At 35.5% G+C, this 20,881-nt stretch overlaps 1 protein-coding gene across 1 annotated transcript in view; it reads left to right on the top strand.

Moving 5' to 3' along the window:
* The window catches only part of LOC111502089 (uncharacterized), a 595,228-nt gene that overhangs the window by 549,504 nt on the left and 24,843 nt on the right, over positions 1–20,881 (top strand). Inside the window, exons 7-8 of the mRNA XM_074179786.1 lie at positions 8,456–8,547; positions 20,319–20,517. Of these exons, the coding sequence (XP_074035887.1) occupies positions 8,456–8,547; positions 20,319–20,517 (291 nt within the window). The remainder of the gene's footprint in view (positions 1–8,455; positions 8,548–20,318; positions 20,518–20,881) is intronic.

The raw sequence follows: 20,881 nt of genomic DNA, 5'->3' as shown, positions 1-20,881 counted from the left end.
AAATCATCATAAACTAACTCCGATTATATTACACTCCAAGCGAGGTCGAAATAGTAGTATCTGCCTTCCCTTTTCACTCCACCATCCCTAATGACAAATCTGTGTATTCGGAAACCGTGTATATGTGCCACTCGAGTGTACGCTGGAATTCTGCAATATCTGCTGATGTCACAAGGCGCTGCATTGCCACTTCGTTTAATTTCAATATTGTCGGAGGATATTTCAGTGTCGAGCGGAGAAAAAGGAAAATTGAAAAATTGCGAGACGCTGACGGAATCTTTCCTTCGTACGTATTAGCCCGCATTCCAGGAGCTACTCCATGTTTGCCGGAAAACAATTCCAACCGCTTCCTCCACCTAAATGTGCAAAACTTCAATATAAAAATATCGGAAATATTGCAAAAACCGTGTTTATCCGGTTATTAACCCTTCAGTGGTCGGTAGAAGATTTGATTCATAAGTGATCGCTTGTGGTCAGAATGACCGCTGTGATTATTTGGTAATTCCATTAAACTTCAATAATGCAGTTTGATAAAAGGCTGTGGTTTATTTGAAACTAGTTTATTTCAAGCAATATAAATGTGGAAAAAAGACAGAAAATACTTGAAATTAATACAACAGAAAAATTTTTGCGAAAAATTGTGTTACTATAAATAACATTTTTGTTTGCTTTGAATATTTTTCAAATTATCACACTACATTTACGCGACACTCTACACATACACAAGTTGTATGTTCTCTACATATAAATTTACTACATTTGGAACAAGAAGTAGTGGTTTTACGATTTTTTTCCGATCGCAAAAACTGCATCTTTCCACTCTTTTGCTTTTTACTTCTTCCTGAATTTCGTTGGGCATGTTGCATATTTCTCTAATACGGTATTTCATATCTCTACTTAAATTCTGTACAGTTGCTCTGAACTTCAGATGATCTTCAATCAGTGAAAATGTCAACTTCTTCAAAATTTTTCTTCGTACCATTTTTTGTTTCTCTGGATTGTTGGCTATATAAATCACTGAAGAATTAATTCCAGCGATATTTAGAATGGTATGAAAAATTACCATTGGCCATCTTCGCGTTTTTCTTGAGGTGTTATACGTCGAGCAAAGCTGATCTACCACATCTACTCCACATTTATATTTATTGTAATATGTTAAAAGCGCAGGTTTGAAGAACTCGCCAGTTGCGGGATCTATCTCATCGTCGTCGTGCAAACTTGATGTAATAGCACCATTTTCTTTTTTTTGGGATATGTACTAATGTACATGTGTCACTGAAAGCAAACATGCTAGAATTTATTGGGCGAGATGGCTGGAGTAACTCAGGAGGTAATTCTCATTTGTTTTTCCTTATTGTTCCAACAACCGTCAATGAGAAATCTTTTTTCAAAGTAGCGATGAGAGGAATACTGGTAAACCAATTATCTAATGTTACGTTGCGTCCAGAACCTCTTATCGGTTCACATAATCTTTTCACTTCAACTTCTTTGCTTGAATTATCTATTGAGAATGGCCCATCGGGCTGTCGGCCCACATATACTTCCACATTTGAAGTGTAGTACATTTTCGCATCGCACATTGCAAATATTTTAATCCCGTATTTGGCGGGTTTGCTAGGAATGTACTGAATCCAAGAACAGTTGCCTAAGAACCCTGGGAGCATTTCGTCGATGGTGACAAATTCCGATAAATTATATCCAGATTTGCAATTATCTACAAATTTGTCAAAGAAAATGCGAATCGCAGCCAGCTTGTCCAGTTTTTGACGTTCTTCACGATCACTTTTGTCGTCAAACCTGACGCATCTTAACAAAAATCTGAATCGAGCCAATGACATCGTTAGCCGGAAAATCTCTATACCTTCACCGTTTGTCAACCACAGGTCTTCAGCATTCAGATGATTCGCTTTATAGGTGCCATCTAATTATAATAGACCTATTAGGGCTCGAATCTCGAAAGCGTTCGTAGGTTTAGCATCTCTTTCACGGGAATAAATTGCAGATAACTCATTTTCAATATATTTATTGGTATTTTGAACAATTATATCAATCATAAAATCATTCAAAAAATACTTCCAAATGTCAATAATATCTTTGAGATTCCTCGTTGATTGTTTTGGCCCCGATAATTGTTTTATAACATTGCCTTTTGATCTTCGAACTCGTTTATTTGTTTTTGAATGCTTACGCCACATCGTGCCATCCTTTCCTCGAAATACAGCATCGACAAAATCATTGTTGTCATCCGAATCTACTTCTTGTTCGGTGTCGGAGTTTTCATATCTCGTTTCGAAATGCTGCTGGTCCGCTTCTATAACTCCTTGGTCCGCATCTTCCTCAGAATCTAATAAAGATTCATCTTCGAACACCCTTTCCATGAGAGCTTGAAGGACCTGCTGCTCCTTTTCGTAAGAACACATCCTGAAACTGTATTAGGTTAGACAAAAAATCAACACAGTATATTATTTATGTCCAAAATGCAACACTTCAAAAATATAGAGATAATAGTCGCATGTGGAACTTTTGACCGCATCACAGAAAAAAGAAACATTATTATTGTAGGTGATAATAAAACAATCCTTTTTAACAAATCATGACTATACACAAATTCAAATTATCAAAAATACTTACGTTTCTAACTATAGAACTAATTTTCAGAGTGAACAAAACAAATTTTGTGTAATAGTCGCGTGCGGTCGAAACGACCAATTTACGTTTTTTACCACTGTAGTGCTCTTTTAAAACTGTCGATACGTACTAACGCGGCTCCTATTGGAACAATAAGCTACTCGAGGCGACGGCGGCGTATCGCGATTTTTTTCAGATTTACGCAGAATTATTATATTGCGCGGTCTTTTTGACCACGGCGCGACCACTGAAGGGTTAAAAGTGTTTTGGATATTGAAATGAAATGAATGGAGGTCAGAAGTTATGACATACAGACGAATAGTTAAGTTTTTCTACGGATGCTATACAATGTGCCACTTCTCTCATCGCTTTCATACGTTCAAAACAAAAAATTTCTCACGCAGTGAGAAATATCCGCCATTACAGTGGGAAATAATTTCTCACTATTATCACGATAACCCAAGTCAGTCATGAATTGTTACATGTCAGATTGATATGACACGTTCTCCATGTTGACAGCGCTACGCCGACGAGTCGCGTGCAATATCCAAATAACCCATTTAATAAATATTGAATATAATGGAATACGAAGATTTAGAGTTGGAAAATACACCTCCAGAAATTGTCAGAAAGCAATAGATGTTTGCAATAATTTGCTACCAAGCACATCAAGAGAAAAATATGAAATCGCTTACAGAAACTTCATGGACTGGAAAAGGAAAGCCAAATTGAATTCTTGTTTCGAAAATAACTTCTTAGTTCATTTTGAAGAGAAGTCAAGAAGATTGAAATCATCAACATTATGGTCTCATTACTCGATGTTAAGGAGTACCCTTTGACAAAAATGTAGGATGATATCATTTAAGAACTGCCTGTTTTTTTATATCTACTATATGTTGTACTGCATTTTGTCAATAAAAGCAATTATTATTATTATTATTATTATTATTGATTGATGAAAACTGTGCTGATATATCAAAATACGTAAAACTACCTGCATTTTCAAAACGCAAATCTGAAAAATATACTTCAAAACAGTCAAAAACTTTAACTTCTGAAGAAATTCAACAATTTTTAAAAGATGCACTTGATGAAAAGTATTTGCTGATGAAGGTATGAATTGAAAATTTTCAAATTGTTATCGAAAAATGATTGTTTGGTTTTGATTTCAAGCTGATTCAGCTATTGGCCTTACAGGGGCAAGCCATTGTGATGAACTTCGAAAATTAAAAATTGATGACATGGAAGATCCTAATTTGGCCCTTTTGATAAAATTACCTGATACTAAAACCAAGGTTCCTAGAAATTTCCCAGTCGCAGGAGAATTCTACCAAATTTACAAAAAATATGTGAAGCTTCGACCATGTACGAATGAAATACGTTTTTTTAAATCACAAAAATAGCAAATGTATGAAACAGCCTGTGGGGATAAATAAATTTGGCACCATGGCGGAAGAAACAGCGAAATTTTGGCAATTACCGAACCCTGAATTATATACTGGCCACTGTTTCCGAAGGTCATCTGCGACTATTTTAGTTAATGCCGGCGCAGATCTTTTAACTTTGAAACGCCATGGGGGTTGGAAATCCATCAATGTCGCTGAATCTTATATCGACAACTCCATAGCTGACACAAAGAAATTTTTTTAATAGCACCTCCAGCGCCATTAGAATCTGAACACAACAATGCTATGGAAGCTCAGTATGTTTCCCCATCAACTTCAACTTCGACCGCAGCTAATATTTCAATTACCGAAAACATGTTGAAACAAAACGACCTACCAGGAATTACTTTATAAAATTGTTCAAATATAACTGTTAATTAATATTTCAAATAAAATATAAAAATGAGTTAATGACATAAAAGTACTATTATATATGTATTTCAATTTTCAATACTTGAAAACAACGCAACTATAGGAAAAGTACAGTGTACAATGCGTGAGAAAATGACATATTTCTCACTCTCTTGATTTGCGCTCATGAGAAATATGTCGTTTTTCTCACTTGTTTTACAAAATACTATTTTGTACAACTGTCAAAATAACTTGACATTTCTGAATCCCTGTTGATACGTTAATGCGTAATTTCACTGCCAAAATAATTCACGAAATAAACATGAAATATAACTTTTTGAAAGATTCATTTTCAACAAAGGTAATGATCAATTGATTATTCATCATGAAACAATTTTATTTATTGGAATATTGATTTATAGTGAAGTTTGAACATAAATTCTCGAAGATGTTCCATGTTGCCGTTGATGAGAAACGTTAGATATTCCTTAAAGAGTTAATTTCACAATTTCATCAGATATTTGGATATGTTTGAAAAAAGATAAACAATTTAATATTTTATTTAAAATCCATCTATTCTTTTAATATGCTTCTGCTACGGTGGCAGATTTATAGCCACCGCGACGTTTTATATATGTAATGTTGCCCTCTGCATTGGCCACAAAAGTTTCAGAGCTTTACCTGAAACAGTGACCTGTCCTGCCGTTTAACCCACCTCACGATAATGCCATTATCTACCGAGGCTTTGGCTAAATCTTGGTGGCACTCTAGTACTAGCCCTGAACACGTACCTACCAAACTATGAAATGGTTCTACATTGAACTGAAAAAAAATTGCACGCCCTCTTGATTTGAAGTGTCATTCTTTTCGAAAATTACTGAAAATAATAAATTCCCACGTGAATTTTGTATGACTTTGACATGTTGTCTCATTGGAAACTTCACATCCTCACTGTACAGTGAAATTTATTGCCAAAACCGAACCATTTTCGAAGATAGGAATAACTATTGTTTGCGAAAACTTCTAGGTACTCGGTTTTTCATTAAACTTCAGGAAATTCCGCTTCACCCAACTGACGGAATTTCAATGTGATTTTTAATTTTGCGGAAATTAGTTCGTTATCGTGAAAGTCATGCTGGAAACTTGGAGTGCATGATCATGCAGAAGAAAATGGAAATTAGCTGAATTAGTTTTTTGGACTGATGAATATGCTGATTGAAATTTAGGAACTACTTGTACGTTTCCAACGTATACGGCCACAAAAAGAGTCATGTTCAAACATTCATAGGAAAAATGGATCCATACAGGACACGAAATGATTGGTGGGAAATCGATGCATAAAACCATTAACTTATGATACGATGATATATTTTTGTCAGTGATGATGCCTACCTGAATGAGAAAAACTCTACTTGCTGATTTGAAAAAACCCCACAGTATTCTGTTTTCACCATTGAGTAATGGATCATCACTCGAAACCTCGTCTGTCTTCTCAGTAGTAAACTGTAATACGCTTATAAGGTGGGCTGAAAAGTTCCTAGGTAAACAAACAGATGGCGCTACTAGTAATAATCCACATGATTTTCAGTCACACCTAACCTTCAAACGGCACGCGTACAAATTTTACAGCTGTCGAACTATTCGTTTGTGTGATAGAGAATTTTGAGTGAAGCAACTTTTGTTAGTATGAGGAAAATGGATAGAGAGGAATTCCGTGTGTAAATAAAGCGTTGTTTCTTATCGAGAATTTTTTGGATTTTACCCCAGAAATATCAACCATTGAGAAGTGGTTTGCTGAGTTGAAACGAGGTGAAATAAGCACCGAGGAAGATACTGGATTACTTCAAAGTGAAGTTGATCGAGATAGCTGAGGCGTAAAGTGGGTTCCGCGGGAGCTCATAATCACCCAAAAACAACATCGAATTGATATTCTGAGCAGTCTTTGAAGCTGTTCCATCATATAAAACTTCAATTCATGCGTAGATATGTGACAATGCATGAAACATGGCTCCCTCGTTTCACACCAGAATCAAATCCATCGTCATCTGAGTGGACTGCACGTGGTGAATCGACTACGAAGCGGTAAGATTATAGTAGGTTAGTTTAGGTTAGGTCTAAAGTGAATGGGTCTATTCGATCCTCCACCGCAACCCGCAAGGATTTATTATGGCTCAAACCTATTCACCCTCGATCAAATAAACCCAGCTTCTTAACGAAACTGAGTAGTTTGTATAGTGAGTGATATTTCAGGTCAGATGGTGAGAGTACGGCTCTGCCGAACTCTAAAAACCTGATTCGGTCCCCAGAGGGGCTCTACTATTTCATCATTTTCCAAACAGAGGTGACACACACTGTCTTTCGACAGTCGGAGTCTCTGCATATGATGATTCAAATGACAGTGACCTGTAAGAAGGCCTATTAGACATTGTAGTTCATCCTTACTGTAGTCCAGCAACTGTTTGGATCAAGCTTCGAAGGACGAATGAACGTAAGGTTATAGTATCAGTATTTTGGGAAGCGCATGATGTAATATTCATCACTTATCTTGAAAAAGAAAAAATCATCATCAGCGACTATGACATAGCGTTATTGGATCGTTTGAAAGACAAATTCGCGAAAAAATTGACCTATTTGAAATAAAGAAAGAAGTTTCATCAAGACAACGCATCCTGTCACGAATAAATGAAGACGATGACAACATTGCATGGATTTGGGATTCAAATTGTTTCCGTATCCACCGTATTCTCCAGATCTGGCACTCCACTGACTTTTTTTGTTCTCAGACCTCAAGACAATTCTCACCGGAATGAAATTCAGTGCCGATGAAGTTACGCTAGAGGTTCCAGTACAAACTATCACAAATCGTACTACATAAATGATATCAAGAATTTATATGACCAGTATAATCATTGTATTGCCTTCAATAGCAACTATGTTGAATAATGAAATCCAATTTCATTGAACCCTAATTTTTCTATCTTATTCTGCGAACTTTCTAGGCCTACTGTTATTGACCTAACCCTCATCACAAAGAAACGAATGATCTGAACTGAAAAATGTCTTGTTTGAAGAAATTGCCAAGCAAATTGCGGTTAACAATGGATTTAAAGCGGAATTATTAAACAAAATACTTTCCAAGGAAGTCTACGCAAAAGCGATTCGAGACGTTTTCCAATTGATAAAATAGATAATCAAAATTATAAAGCTTTAACGTATTTTGAACATCCAACGGAAAAAGTGGCTTCATTTTTGAGGAAACGAGATACTAAAATTGCATATAGAACAAGTATTACGTTGGGAAAGTGAGTTAAAAATAATAAAGACAAGACATCCAAATTCGAGAAATCAGGAGTATATAAATCAAAGTGTGGAACGTGCCCTAAGGTATATATTGGTCAAAGTGGCAGGACATTTAGAAATCGAATCCGGCAACATCATACGAGCTATGTAAATGAGAAAACAAATTCAACATATTCAAATCATCTTCTGTAAGAACATCATATCTTTAACGAAAAGTTCGAAATTTTGCACATAGAAAATAAAGGTTTGTAATCGAATCATTTGGAATCAATGGAAATTAATAAACTTAAAAATTCAAACATTCTGATGAATGCCCAACTAGATTTGAATAGATCATCATTATTGAACTTGTTTTTTTAAAAACCGAGGAAGAATTATTATTGATGTAGATGTGAGGTAATATGCTTCAGGTGATCATAATTGAACAGGTACGTTAGATAGAGGTCCAGGTAATTTTTTGGAGGTAGTCTCAATTATGGTTACCTGTAGTATATAAATATCAATGTAAGGACAACTTGAAGTATAAATCTCTTGAAAAAGCTAATCTCTATGATTTGAGTCGAATTTCAAATACACGGTATAGAGTATTATAAAAATTGGGCTGTAACTTCGAACATATAGTCAACAGAAATTAAAAATGAAATCATAAAAATGAAATCATTGTTTCTAAAAAATATGTCTAGATGTAACTTCAGAATCGTATATCAAAATGTGTGTAATTTTTTTTGCAGAGGCGCGAGCTGAAATTCAAGGTCCTTCTGAGAAGTACTTGAAGCCAGGATCAGGACTCCGATTACAGTGTACTGTTCTTCAAAGTACAGAGGTTAGTATGATATCATCATGTACAAAGTTGGTGTTAGATGAATTATCAAAGATTTTCAACAACCCCACACAAATCTGGACTTTCCGAGATTGTTTCAGCATAAATTATCATTTTTTACATCAGAATAGTGGAAGTGGAAGTGTTGAGCTTTGTGTTGAGTGAGAGAACTAAGTTTTTGGAAATGCTTTAACAGATTGGAATATTTACGTACCATCACTTTTATATCATTAAATCAAAATGGAGCAATTTCATTATGTTTTATGGAACAAACGATCATTTATTTAAAAATTTCACTTCAATTGATGATTCTTTGAAACTTTTTTTTTTTATCTTTCACGAAAATCCACAAATATTAAATAAAAGCGTCAAAGAATACAAAAAACAAGTATTTTTTGGGATTCCTCGGGAACAGGCCCGAATTAGATATTTTTTTTTAATTTTTGTTTTTCATATTATTTAATCAGCTACCATTTGGAGCAGGAATATAAATATTCATTTCATTTGAACAATGTTTATGTTATTTATATCAATAGTTGGTGTAATAACACTTCTAAAATACAAATCATGAAATCATAAAACAACAACAAAAATTAATTGGCGCTCCGGAGCGACTTCATTGATTCCAGTGGCGCATTTGTTTTTTCAGCTGCAGGTAAACCCGGAAAAACCTGCAGCACCACATCATCTAGAGATCGTGATCTGCCAATATATGTGTTTGAAAAAATTACAGAGCAATTCATATTACAACAAAATTGTGTGACTGTTTATCTGTTTAAAAAAAAATCTGTTTGAATTCTGTTTTTCCGTTAATCAGCTGTCGCTCCCATACGAACGACAACTCGTGAGAAACTTGTGCAAGCTAAGGACTAACGAGATCTTACCTTTTAACGTGTGATTCCTAACACGGAATCATTTATTTCCTAAATCATTTATTTATTAATTATTGAATATATACAGCTATATATAATGTATTATGCAGGGCGCCCTCTGACGTCTTTCAAAATAATTTTGTCATAGTGTCATATTAGGAAACGCTAGTTGAAGTTCCGGAAATTCACATACGTTTTTGATATCTCTTGAACATTTACTACAAAGCAAACAAGTGAGGATTTTTCCAGCAGAAAATAAAAGTTTGGAATTCATTAATTCAAGTGAAATAATAAACACAAATACGAATAGACTGATAGTATCTCAACTGTAACAATACAGATTAACTTTCAGGAAATTGATTATATTTTCATAATTCACATTAAAACTCGCTCTGGGGAAAGTAAATCTAAGTATGTCACAGAGTGAAGCTGTGAAAGAAATGAAGATCATTTTTTTATTTGACATCCGGAATACTCCAATTAGATATTCTCAAGGATATAACATGGGATAACTATAATTATTTTCACGTATGCGTACATTTTTCCAATATTTATAGTTGTCAATGTAACTAACGGAAGGATTTTCAGAGTTGATGATTTCATTTTGAAAGGAGCAGTTACTATTAGAAGGTATTGAACGGTCTTTTGATTTTGGCATATTGTTATATGAACAATATATCGAGTGATGGATTGCCACCTCAACACATAACTTTCAAACTTCTGACACTTGTAATTATAGTTCAATGGATACATATATATAGGTATATATAGAAGGTAATTTGCAGTCATGGCATTGTGAAATCCAGCTTACTAACTTCGAGGTATACATTTTCAGACAGCTTGGTGAAGTGAAACGACGAAAGCAGTACTCCACAAAGTTTCATTATTGTGATTCCACAAACAGTATTTGACGTCGATTCGTATTTATCTGGATCAATTTTTCCGCCATTCATCATAATTTCATATTTTGATCATTAGATTCAGAATATCATCTCATGTGCTGTTTTATTGATGAAGATTGGTTTGAGAATTCTGAGATTATTCAAACTTTGAACTGGCAGAAGCAGCAAAGTATTTGAGAAAAGCAGATGGAATTTAACATAAACTTCTTTTCCTAACATCAAAACTGGAAAAACTTGTTGAAACATGCCAGTACTGTGTGATATTAGAGTGGATGAAAATTAGAAATTGAAAATTCGGTAATGAAATGAGTAGAAAAATGCAAAATAATTCCATAAAAAATAAATAATAATGATGTAGATAATATACTAGAAGCTAAAAAATAACTCGAAAGGTCCTAGGTAGCAGTCACCACACACCCTCTTCAGTAATCTACAGTATTGATCAGATAAAATAATAATTAAATTGTTGGCCATTTGAATTTTTTTTTATCTGACCAATACCGTAGATTGCGTAAAAGCGTGGTGTGATGACTGGCTACCTAGGACCTTGCGAATCATTTTCCAGCTTTTAGTACATCATCTTCATCATTATCATGTTCAATATGATGATTTTTATTTACTTATTTTATTCGATGCCAGGCCTGCCTTGCAAACTCTATAATAACACACTCATATGAATATTTATATTAAACTTCAGAAGCAGGCAATATAAATTCTAGAAGAAATGAATGAAAAAAGGTAGATGTCTCGTTGTAACATTAAGTTTTTCGAGTGTATGAAGGTACCATTCCAAATTATAAAATTCAGAAATTGATTTTTCAAATTGTTTTTCTCCTCTAATTTATTTGAAGACCACTATCCAAACTTCAAATCTTAGCAGCTAATCTATATCCAATGGAATATAGGCATAACATAAATTCTCCAAGATTTCCCAACAAATTATCGTCAGCAAGTGAAACACTGATCAGTGGCTTGTTATCGAGGACAAGCCTGTATCTGTATCTGTAGAGTAGGGAGGGTGAGTGTAAGCCCACGCACTTAGGCCACATGTGACCCATTGTATATCCTCCCGAGGAGTTGTCCTCCTAGGTCGTCGTCCATCCTGTCCTTTCCAGGAAGGTGGACAGGTCGCTGGGAGACATCTCCTTTATATCGGCAGGTGTAGGCTAAGACTCGCCGAACACACACTCTCTTATTGACGATAACTCCGGGCACTCGCACAGGACATGCCTAACAGTCTCATCTTCCTGTTCACACATCCTGCATAGAGGTGTGTCCACTAGCCCCATATTATGTAGGTGTTTCCTTAGCTGACAGTGGCCAGTCAGAAATCCTACTGTGAGGCGTAGATTTTTCCTGGTCACCGCCAGATATTTCTTCGGCGCCAGCTTCCCAGGGTCGCCCAAGGTGATCCTGGCAAGATCTAGGTGGGACTTCAAAACGATGAGCAGCCACAGTCCGTCGCGTATTTCTGATATGTATTGCTCTGGGAAGAATCAAATGTGCCAAGTCACTCCAGCACTTTCCGTGAAAGTATCTATAGGATAGAGACAAATCTCCAACCTTTCTTCGATATTCCAGGCTATCAAGTTTGCATGTGACGTTCGCGTCTCCAATCGGGCGGATGACTCTCTTCTGGAAGGAATCCAGCAACTTCAGAATATGTTTGGGGGCAGAGCTCCATACACGAGAAAAATACTCAACAGAAGGTCTGATCTGAGCAATCTTTGCAATTCTAGCGACATTATTGTGCCAAGACATATTGGTATCTACTTCAACCCCCAACAAACTTATTGAAGTAAAAAGCGGAATTGTCTGACCTGACATTATTGTATCCGGTTCGGAGACATTCATCTTCTTGGTGGAAAGTGATTTTTGTGTCACTGAATTGAACCTGGTTGCTTCCACCCCAAACCAAAATCACTTCCAAATCCTCAATTAAGGTATGCAAATTCCTGCTGCCGGTGAAGGAGTGCCTCCGTAGCCGATGTCCTGGAATCCAAATGGAATGACGAGACAAGTGTGCTGTCATCACCATATTGGATTCAGTAAGTCATTGATATACAATAAGAGGTTTGGAGATAATATGGATCCCTGGGGAACACCAACGTTGATGTTGAAAGTATTCGAGAGATATCCATCGACGGCCACTTCCAGGGAAAGTTCTTTCAGGAAGCTGAAGAGCCAAACACAGAAATGATCCGACAAGTCATAGCATCAAAGTTTGGCCAGCAAAACCTCATGCCACACAAGGCCAAAGGCCTAAGACTCTCCATGTTTCTCAGTATTATTTTTGTATTTTTCGGAAGCAAGTATCTATATCAAATAAGTCAATGTATTTTAATGTGTGTTGCACCTGTACCTGTACGTATATCCTTTAATTATGTACTATTCTCCGTATAAAGACAAAAAAATTACAATATTGATATTCAAAGCAGAAGTTTCCCAATACAAAAAAAATTATCTCTCATCCGTAAACAAGAAGTCACTTCGTTATTAGGTACAGTATTCAGAATAATTGTTTTTCTGAGAACATTCGAGAAAGAATCAGCAACTCTTTCATTTCACGCAGTCACTAACTTTCAACTGAAATTATGTCAACTCTAGAAGTTCATTATCACGAAAACATTCTGATGAAAACTCCGTTATATACCAAAGTGATCCCTTAGAAAGTTTTTAATTAGTTATATTCGAATAATACCCTGAATTCACGGGTATGTTCATCAAGCAACGTTATTAAATTATAAAAGAAAACTTTTTTGGAGCCCATTAAGTCTGAAAGCTTCAGTGAAATACGAATATCTGTCCCTTTCAATTATTTGACTGACCATGATTTATATTATTTTGTCCTGAAAATTTCCACGAGGAACAAATGAATCAGAAGGAGGGTCTATTTTAGTAAAAAAATTAACTGGCATCAGAGATGTTTAAAAAAATAATTGCAAGAAATATTCCAGACGAATATTTCATATTGAATTATATAAGAACCTGGGCTTTCACGACCGAATTCGGAATGAATGAGAACAAAATTTCAAATTGAATTGTTTGCAGGCTAATTAAATGAATCAATCTTATATTATATTAGGTTTTTTCAAAGGTTTTGTTCTTTTTCATGAGTCTGATTCAAACTATAATGTCTAAGTTAATTAACTTCAAACATGAAAACAAAAATTGGTTGACAGGAGGTATTAGGGTTTCAGCAAAAAACATGAGGGTATTACATTACTTCTCCATTTTTTCTAAATTACTTCCTTCACAATCGCACCATTCACAGAAATGTAGTCAAACTAGCCAAAAGCAAAAAGCCGGTGACCCCTTGGAAAATTCTAGAACATATTCCTTTGAGAATACCCGATATATCAGTTGGCCCAATAAATCATTTATTGAGTGAAGGAATGTCTTCAGTCTTGTTGAAGAAGTCAATTGTGTTAGCACTACTGAAAGGAGAAGTCATCAATGATCCATCAAGTCTTCGTCCAATTTCTTTGATTCCTGCAACGGTTAAATTGACAGAAAAATCAGTTGAAACGAACACCTTTGCTCTCTGAATGAAAACAAAATAATAAGTGATGGCCAGTTTGGTTTCCAAATGCAAAAAGACACTTTCGATGCCATACACTCATTTCTTTACAATGTTTATTTCAACATAAATGACAAAGAAACGGTGGCTGCGGTCTTCTGTGCTATATCGAAAGCATTTGATTGTGTGAATCATAAAATGCTCTACTAATTCTGTGATTTTTTGCGAAATTGGTTTATTCGCTATTGAAAAATCAAATGTTGAACGTTCCATTTTGGAAAAAAAGAGAAAATTCACTGTGGCTCATTTCATTGAGGAAATCAACAGAAGTTATATCAATGCCAACAAAATAATGGATAAGATGTTCAAAATGACCTCCATCTAGCTCCATACAGTAATACAGTCTACTTTCGAAAGCGTTCCTTATATCATTGAAGATGTCTAAAGTCAGAAATCGGCATTCTCGGTCGCAGGTCTTCTAGATTTATGGAATTTATTCAATTAGTAGTAAACGTTTCAAAGTGAATGACGTTGTTAGTTTTTTCTGCACTGGTAGTTTTTGTTGAATCTACTTGTCGCAGAACAAGAAGTAGATGGTTGGCCACTGTCACATCTTCACGAATTATCATTCAGTCATCCTTGTTAACTGTGTTCCACTGTGTGTTTACTGTGTGGTATTCTACTGAAGAAAGAATATAAATTGTTGCCACCTCATATCGAAATAATGAATGTGCTAAATCTGTTGCGAGAATTTATAAAACGAATCATCCAGACCACAACGTGAGCCATCAATACATTAATCAGTTAATGGATAAGTTTTGAACTTCAAGTTCTGTTCACAACAGAAAACATGAAGTATCCCGTCCTGTCAGAAATGACAGGAGTTGAAGTTGCAGTTTCAGGACATGTACAAATGGATAATCGACAACTTATCAGAGCGTCTGGTGTATCACTGACCAATGACCCAATACAATATATGTTTTTCAGACGAAAGTTCTTCCATATTGAATAGTGAAATGAATAAACATAATTGTTCTTAATGAAGCGACGTGAATCCTCATTTGTTGATGGAAACATATTCACAAACTCCACAAGAATTGAATGTCTGGGCCGGCTTTCTTGGTAATCATATCGTTGGACCATTCTTCATTGGAGGTGATCTCAATGGAAACAACTTAAATCTATTTCAAGACTGTGTAATCACAATCCTGCAGGATAGTGCATCCCCATATTTTGATGTTCGGGTGAGACAGTTTTGGACGAACGTTTTTCAATGCGTTGTATCGGCAGAACGAGTTCAGCGTAGTGGCCAGCTAGATCACCTGATCTCACACGGAAGCACTTCTTTCTGTGGGGACACCTGAAGTCATGAGTGTACATTATTGAGCCTACAAATCTAGAAGACCTGCGACAGAGAACTGTTCAGGAATGCCGATTGCCGATTGATGACTCCGGATATTGAATAGAGTACGGAACGCTTTCGAGAGTATACTATATTGTTGTATGGAACTAGGTGGAGGTCATTTTGAATTATTTATTTGTTGATTTCGTTTTCACTCATATTATTTGTTGTTGATTTCCTCATTAAAATGAATGACAGCGAATTTTCTGTTTTTTTTTGAAATATTAACGAATGAACTAATTACGTAAAAAATTACAGAGGTGATAGAGGAACAAAAGTCCTTTCAAATGATGTATCACCTGACCCCCCATGCCATTGAAAAAAATAGGGAAGTAGTTGTTGAACGTAGGAGGTGAAGTTTCGGGTATGATTTCCGTATCACAATTAGTTCTCCCAGAAATGAAAATTGATGTATTCTTCAAAATTTCCGATCACACGTTCGTTTCTGGCTCACAGAGAAAGTTAAGATTTTGTTGGAATGCCATGTATTTGTTCCAGATTGCGCTTGCAAAACTGAGTTTACTCTAAATCAGGGGTCTCCAAACTACGGCCCGCCAGTGTCATCAATCCAGCCCGCGACAACCAATGATTTACTGTCATCAATCTGGCCCGCGACAACCAATGATTACCTAATTGTTGTTACTATTGTTGTGATAAGTTGAAGAAGAAAACACAGAATGATAATTACTGGGTTTTATTTACTTGCAAGGTAAAACTTACAACAGAAATGATGACAAAGAAAACTTAACTTGAGTATCTAAGTTTGAGCATATTGATAACTAACAAATAATTGAAATTAATCTCAGTAAAACAAAAACACTAATGAGATTTATGTAATTGAGATTTTCCACCGACAATACTTTCTAGTTGTGGATCAATTTTACTTGTACCAATTATCAAAAGAGATTTAAGATGCTCATCGGATAATTGAGATCTGTAAACATTCTTTGTGTGTCTTGGAAAACGGTTTCTCACACAAGTAAGTAGTATCAAAAACAGAAAACAACCCACGAGCAAATTTATGCAAATTATCAAACTGTTCTAGTTGAAGACTCTTATGAAATTCCAACAAAGATGAATTTTGATATTTGTTCTTAAGCATATCACTGCACCGTAAATCAATAATTTCCATTTGGACTTCCGGAGTCAGGGTTTTAATGTCAGAATCAAAAGGATTTTGAAAAAGCTTAATTTCATTCGCAATAACATCAAAATCTGAAAAACGAGTATCAAAATTTATCTTCAAAGCACTCAAAATTTCGATTGCAAAATTGACTGGAAATTCAGTCTCTGTAGTGTGACTGAATATTTCACATGTTTCAAAATGTTTCAACATTTTTTACGTAATTGCGATTGAAATAGTATTATTTTCTGCCTGAAGGATTTGATATTGCTGTATAAATCAGGAAGTAGCTGATTTTTTCCTTGCAATCTCAAATTCAGTTTGTTCATATGATTTGTCACATCAACATAGAAGGCTAACTTCCACATCCATTCACTATTTTCTGAATCGGCAAAAAGCGCGCTGCTTCTCATTTAAAAAAATTCCGATCTCTGCTCGAAGTTCAAAAAAGCGCTTAAGGACTTTTCCGTAACTAAGCCAGCGTACGGCAGTATGATATCGTAAATCATTTTCTCCAATCTGTTGAATAAACTCGCGGAATTGTCGGTGATTCAGCCCAGTGGATCTGATGAAGTTAACAACTGATATGACTGGTTTTAGAACTTCAGACATATCCAAACATTTTCCGCACACGGACTGTTGATGAATGATACAATGTAAGACTAATGGTTTTGAACCACCATCATTCTCTACAGCCTTTGACACAAGTGCAACCACTCCTTTATTTTCACCATACATATTTTTGCCTCCATCAGTTGTTATAGATTTCAAATTTCTCCGTCGAAGGTTCTTTTTACTAATGGCATTTTCAACTCCCTTAAAAATGTCTGCCCCAGTTGTCGTGCCGTGAATACTATCAATATCAAGAAGTTCTTCATACACTTCATAGCTTTTATCTACTCCGCGAATAAAAATCAACACCTGAGCAGTATCTGACACATCCGTTGACTCATCCAAGGCTAGAGAAAACCACTCATGATGTCCATTTTTGTCTTGCACCCTCCGAGCCACGGTGTTTGCTGACAAACTGACACTTTTAAATAAATTTACCTTTTCGGGGCATATTTCTTCGGCTACTGCAATCAAGCATTCTTTTATCATTTATCCATCGGTGAATGGTTTGCCACGTTTTCCGATTTCAAGAGCCACACGAAAGCTGGCGTGAGTTGCAGACTCTTGTTCAGTATTCGCTTTGGTAAACAAAGATTGCTGCGATTTGAGTCCGCGTTTCAAAGCTTTTCATCCAAGGCTAGAGAAAACCACTCATGATGTCCATTTTTGTCTTGCACCCTCCGAGCCACGGTGTTTGCTGACAAACTGACACTTTTAAATAAATTTACCTTTTCGGGGCATATTTCTTCGGCTACTGCAATCAAGCATTCTTTTATCATTTATCCATCGGTGAATGGTTTGCCACGTTTTCCGATTTCAAGAGCCACACGAAAGCTGGCGTGAGTTGCAGACTCTTGTTCAGTATTCGCTTTGGTAAACAAAGATTGCTGCGATTTGAGTCCGCGTTTCAAAGCTTCAAATTTTTCCTTCCGCAAACTTCCTGTATACTTGGAGTAGCTTTGAAGATGTTTCGATTCATAGTGTCGTTTAATGTTATAGTCTTTGGAACAGCTATGGTTTCATTACAAATCAAACATAGCGCCTTATTACTGGACTCAATCACAGAATACTGAAAGTTTCATTTTCCTTGGAACTTTCTGCATTCACTGTCGATTTTTCGCTTCTTTTCCAGTCTAACAAATCACACATAAAAACAATAAGTCAAATCAAAATACTTTTATTGACGGGTGTTACTTTATTCACCATAGACTCGCAGTTGCGCCGCTAGCCTTTTTATATGCAATTATTACTGCCATCTCGAGGTGATCGGAATACACTAACTAGAACCAGAACTTTCTCGAACCAACGCGGTAATTCCAAATATTCCGTTACGCCTAATGCCACCTAGCGGGTAGCTGAAAAAGATAGTAAATAGTACTACTACTTGCCACTAGATGTCGTTAAGTGTTACAATACACAATAATAATTGAAATGCAAAAAAAGCGTAAATTTGCTTAGGTCACGCACTTTGCGACTATCCTAGTTTAGAAATATAGGTAAAGGTAGAAATTGGCCTTGGAACAAACTGAGAAAATCATTATGGCCCGAAGGCTTCAAAGTTTGGAGACCCCTGCTCTAAATGAATGCATAGTGAGTGAGTATATTCATTTTCTCATTATGTCAATACAAAATACATCAGTGAATTCGGCTCAAAGGCAACTGAATTCAATTTGCACCGTATATTCTCATACCCTAAACAAAACCATCATTCCACGGTACTGACTAATCACCTCAAACCACGTCGAACAATGTCGGTTCAAACGCGAGTGACGGCATGCACTGAACAAATTATTTCAGTGGTCTTTGTTTATTGGAACGTGGGGTGGAACATGTCGGCTGCTGTCCCCAGTCGAATTGTATCAATTTCGAATGCAAAATGTATCATACCAATGTTTACTTGTCAGCAGGATGATTTTGGTAGGGATAAAATCTGTACATCAGCCGAAATCCGTCAGTATGTATTACTAAGGTTATAATCACATTTTTGGCAAACTTTTTGCCACAAAAATATGATAGAACTGATAAACAATTTTTGAAAATCCATTATAACGTTCTCACAAAACACGATTCAATGTGAGAAGTTCACTTGAAAGTTGAAAAAACATCTTTTTCGGTATACGATAGCATCTTCGGGCATCACAATACTCAAAATACGTAGATGAAAATGAACCATCCTTATGTATATTCGTAGATTTGAAAAAAGCTTTTGATACTGCCATTCACGATCAACTGCTAGAAGTACTGGACAACATCGGATTCAGGGGTTTACCGTACTCACTACTGTGCAGTTATTTGAATAAAAAAAACAATGTGTAAAATTAAAGACCGAAGAGTGACCTTGGGAACCGTTTTGGGTCCGCTACTTTTCAACATCTACCTGAACGATATTTTCTCACACAAAAAGCAGAAAAAATTTCCAAAACGATAATTAAATGGTTCGAAAGTAAATTATTGAGTGGATTATTGATATATCCAAAATATTTTACATTACCTTCACTTCGTACGCCAAAAATCTACCGGATTTCAAATCACTTTCAATAAAACACGATGACGTAGAACTAAAATGTGATGCACATATTGATTACTTACTCAAAAACTACGATTCGTTACATAGATTGAAATACGTGAGACCATACCTACAAACAGCCCAGATGCGGATGCTGTACTAGACATTGTTCGAAACTTATCTCACATACGGAATAATCGCTTGGGGAGCAGCAAACTTTTCTGAATCACTTAGAACAAGCACAAAAATCAGTATAGAAAACAATCCACCTCAAAAAAATAGAATACACGACCGACTCGTTATGTGTAGAAACATCAATTCTGGACATCAGACAACTCCATTTTCTCAAAACTATAATGAGACAACATATTGATAGACATGAATTAGAGAAAATAGAACACCAATATGAAACTCGACACAAAAATAATCCATATGTTCCAAATTCAAGGAAAAACATCTTTCAAAAATCTTACTCATACTAGCTCCTGGATTATATAATCTCGTCCCACGTTATATGAAAAATACCAGGAGTAACAATCCTGGGTCTTGAGCTTGCCAAGGCTTCAGATACACCAGTACGTCGATATGAAAAAATAAATAAATAAATGAAAATTTTCAGTTTTTTTTTTAATCCAATGGATTCACCAAGAAAGTAGAATACAATTTTGATTCTTCCAAATAATTGATCATCACCGTTATTAAAATACTCATCCATATCATATATTTACATCCAGAGAATCGATGATACTTCTCCTTCTCAACTGATACTGATTGTTTATCAGGTCGTGCAGAAACTCATAATATTATCACCTAATCTAAACGATCGTTTTGTTCCAGCCTCCTTCTTATGTTTTCTGGTACCACAACAACCGTATGATCAACTATGATGTGGACCGAGGGATAAATGTGACAACTGATCTGTCAGAGAAAACGAGTACTCTGACAATAACAAATGCAGCCACTCGTCATTCAGGAAACTATTCCTGTGTTCCCAGTAATGCGCAACCTGCTAGCACATACGTGCACATTCTCAATGGTAAGTGTGTCACCAATTACGTGATTATTAATTTCACAAATATTCATTCTATATTTTCCGCAAATGATGGCATGTATATATATATATATATCTATATATATATATATATATATATATATATATATATATATATATATATATATATGTATATATATATATATATATATATATATATATATATATATATATATATATATATATATATATATATACTTGGCTGCACCGCGCTGATGAGGCCAACAGCCAGAAACACGTGTCCGCGGTTTGCCTCACTTTTGGAGTGTTGTGTCCACTGTTTCATTTTGATTTCTATATCATACCAACTCGATAAAATATCTATATATATATATATATATATATATAT

The sequence above is a fragment of the Leptinotarsa decemlineata genome, unplaced genomic scaffold (assembly GCF_025532065.1).
Source record: "Leptinotarsa decemlineata unplaced genomic scaffold, Ldec_3_MD MMD2_tig00026282_RagTag_RagTag, whole genome shotgun sequence".
Taxonomy (NCBI): domain Eukaryota; kingdom Metazoa; phylum Arthropoda; class Insecta; order Coleoptera; family Chrysomelidae; genus Leptinotarsa; species Leptinotarsa decemlineata.
Note: the sequence above shows the minus strand (reverse complement) of the source record. Positions and strands in the feature narration are given on the sequence as shown.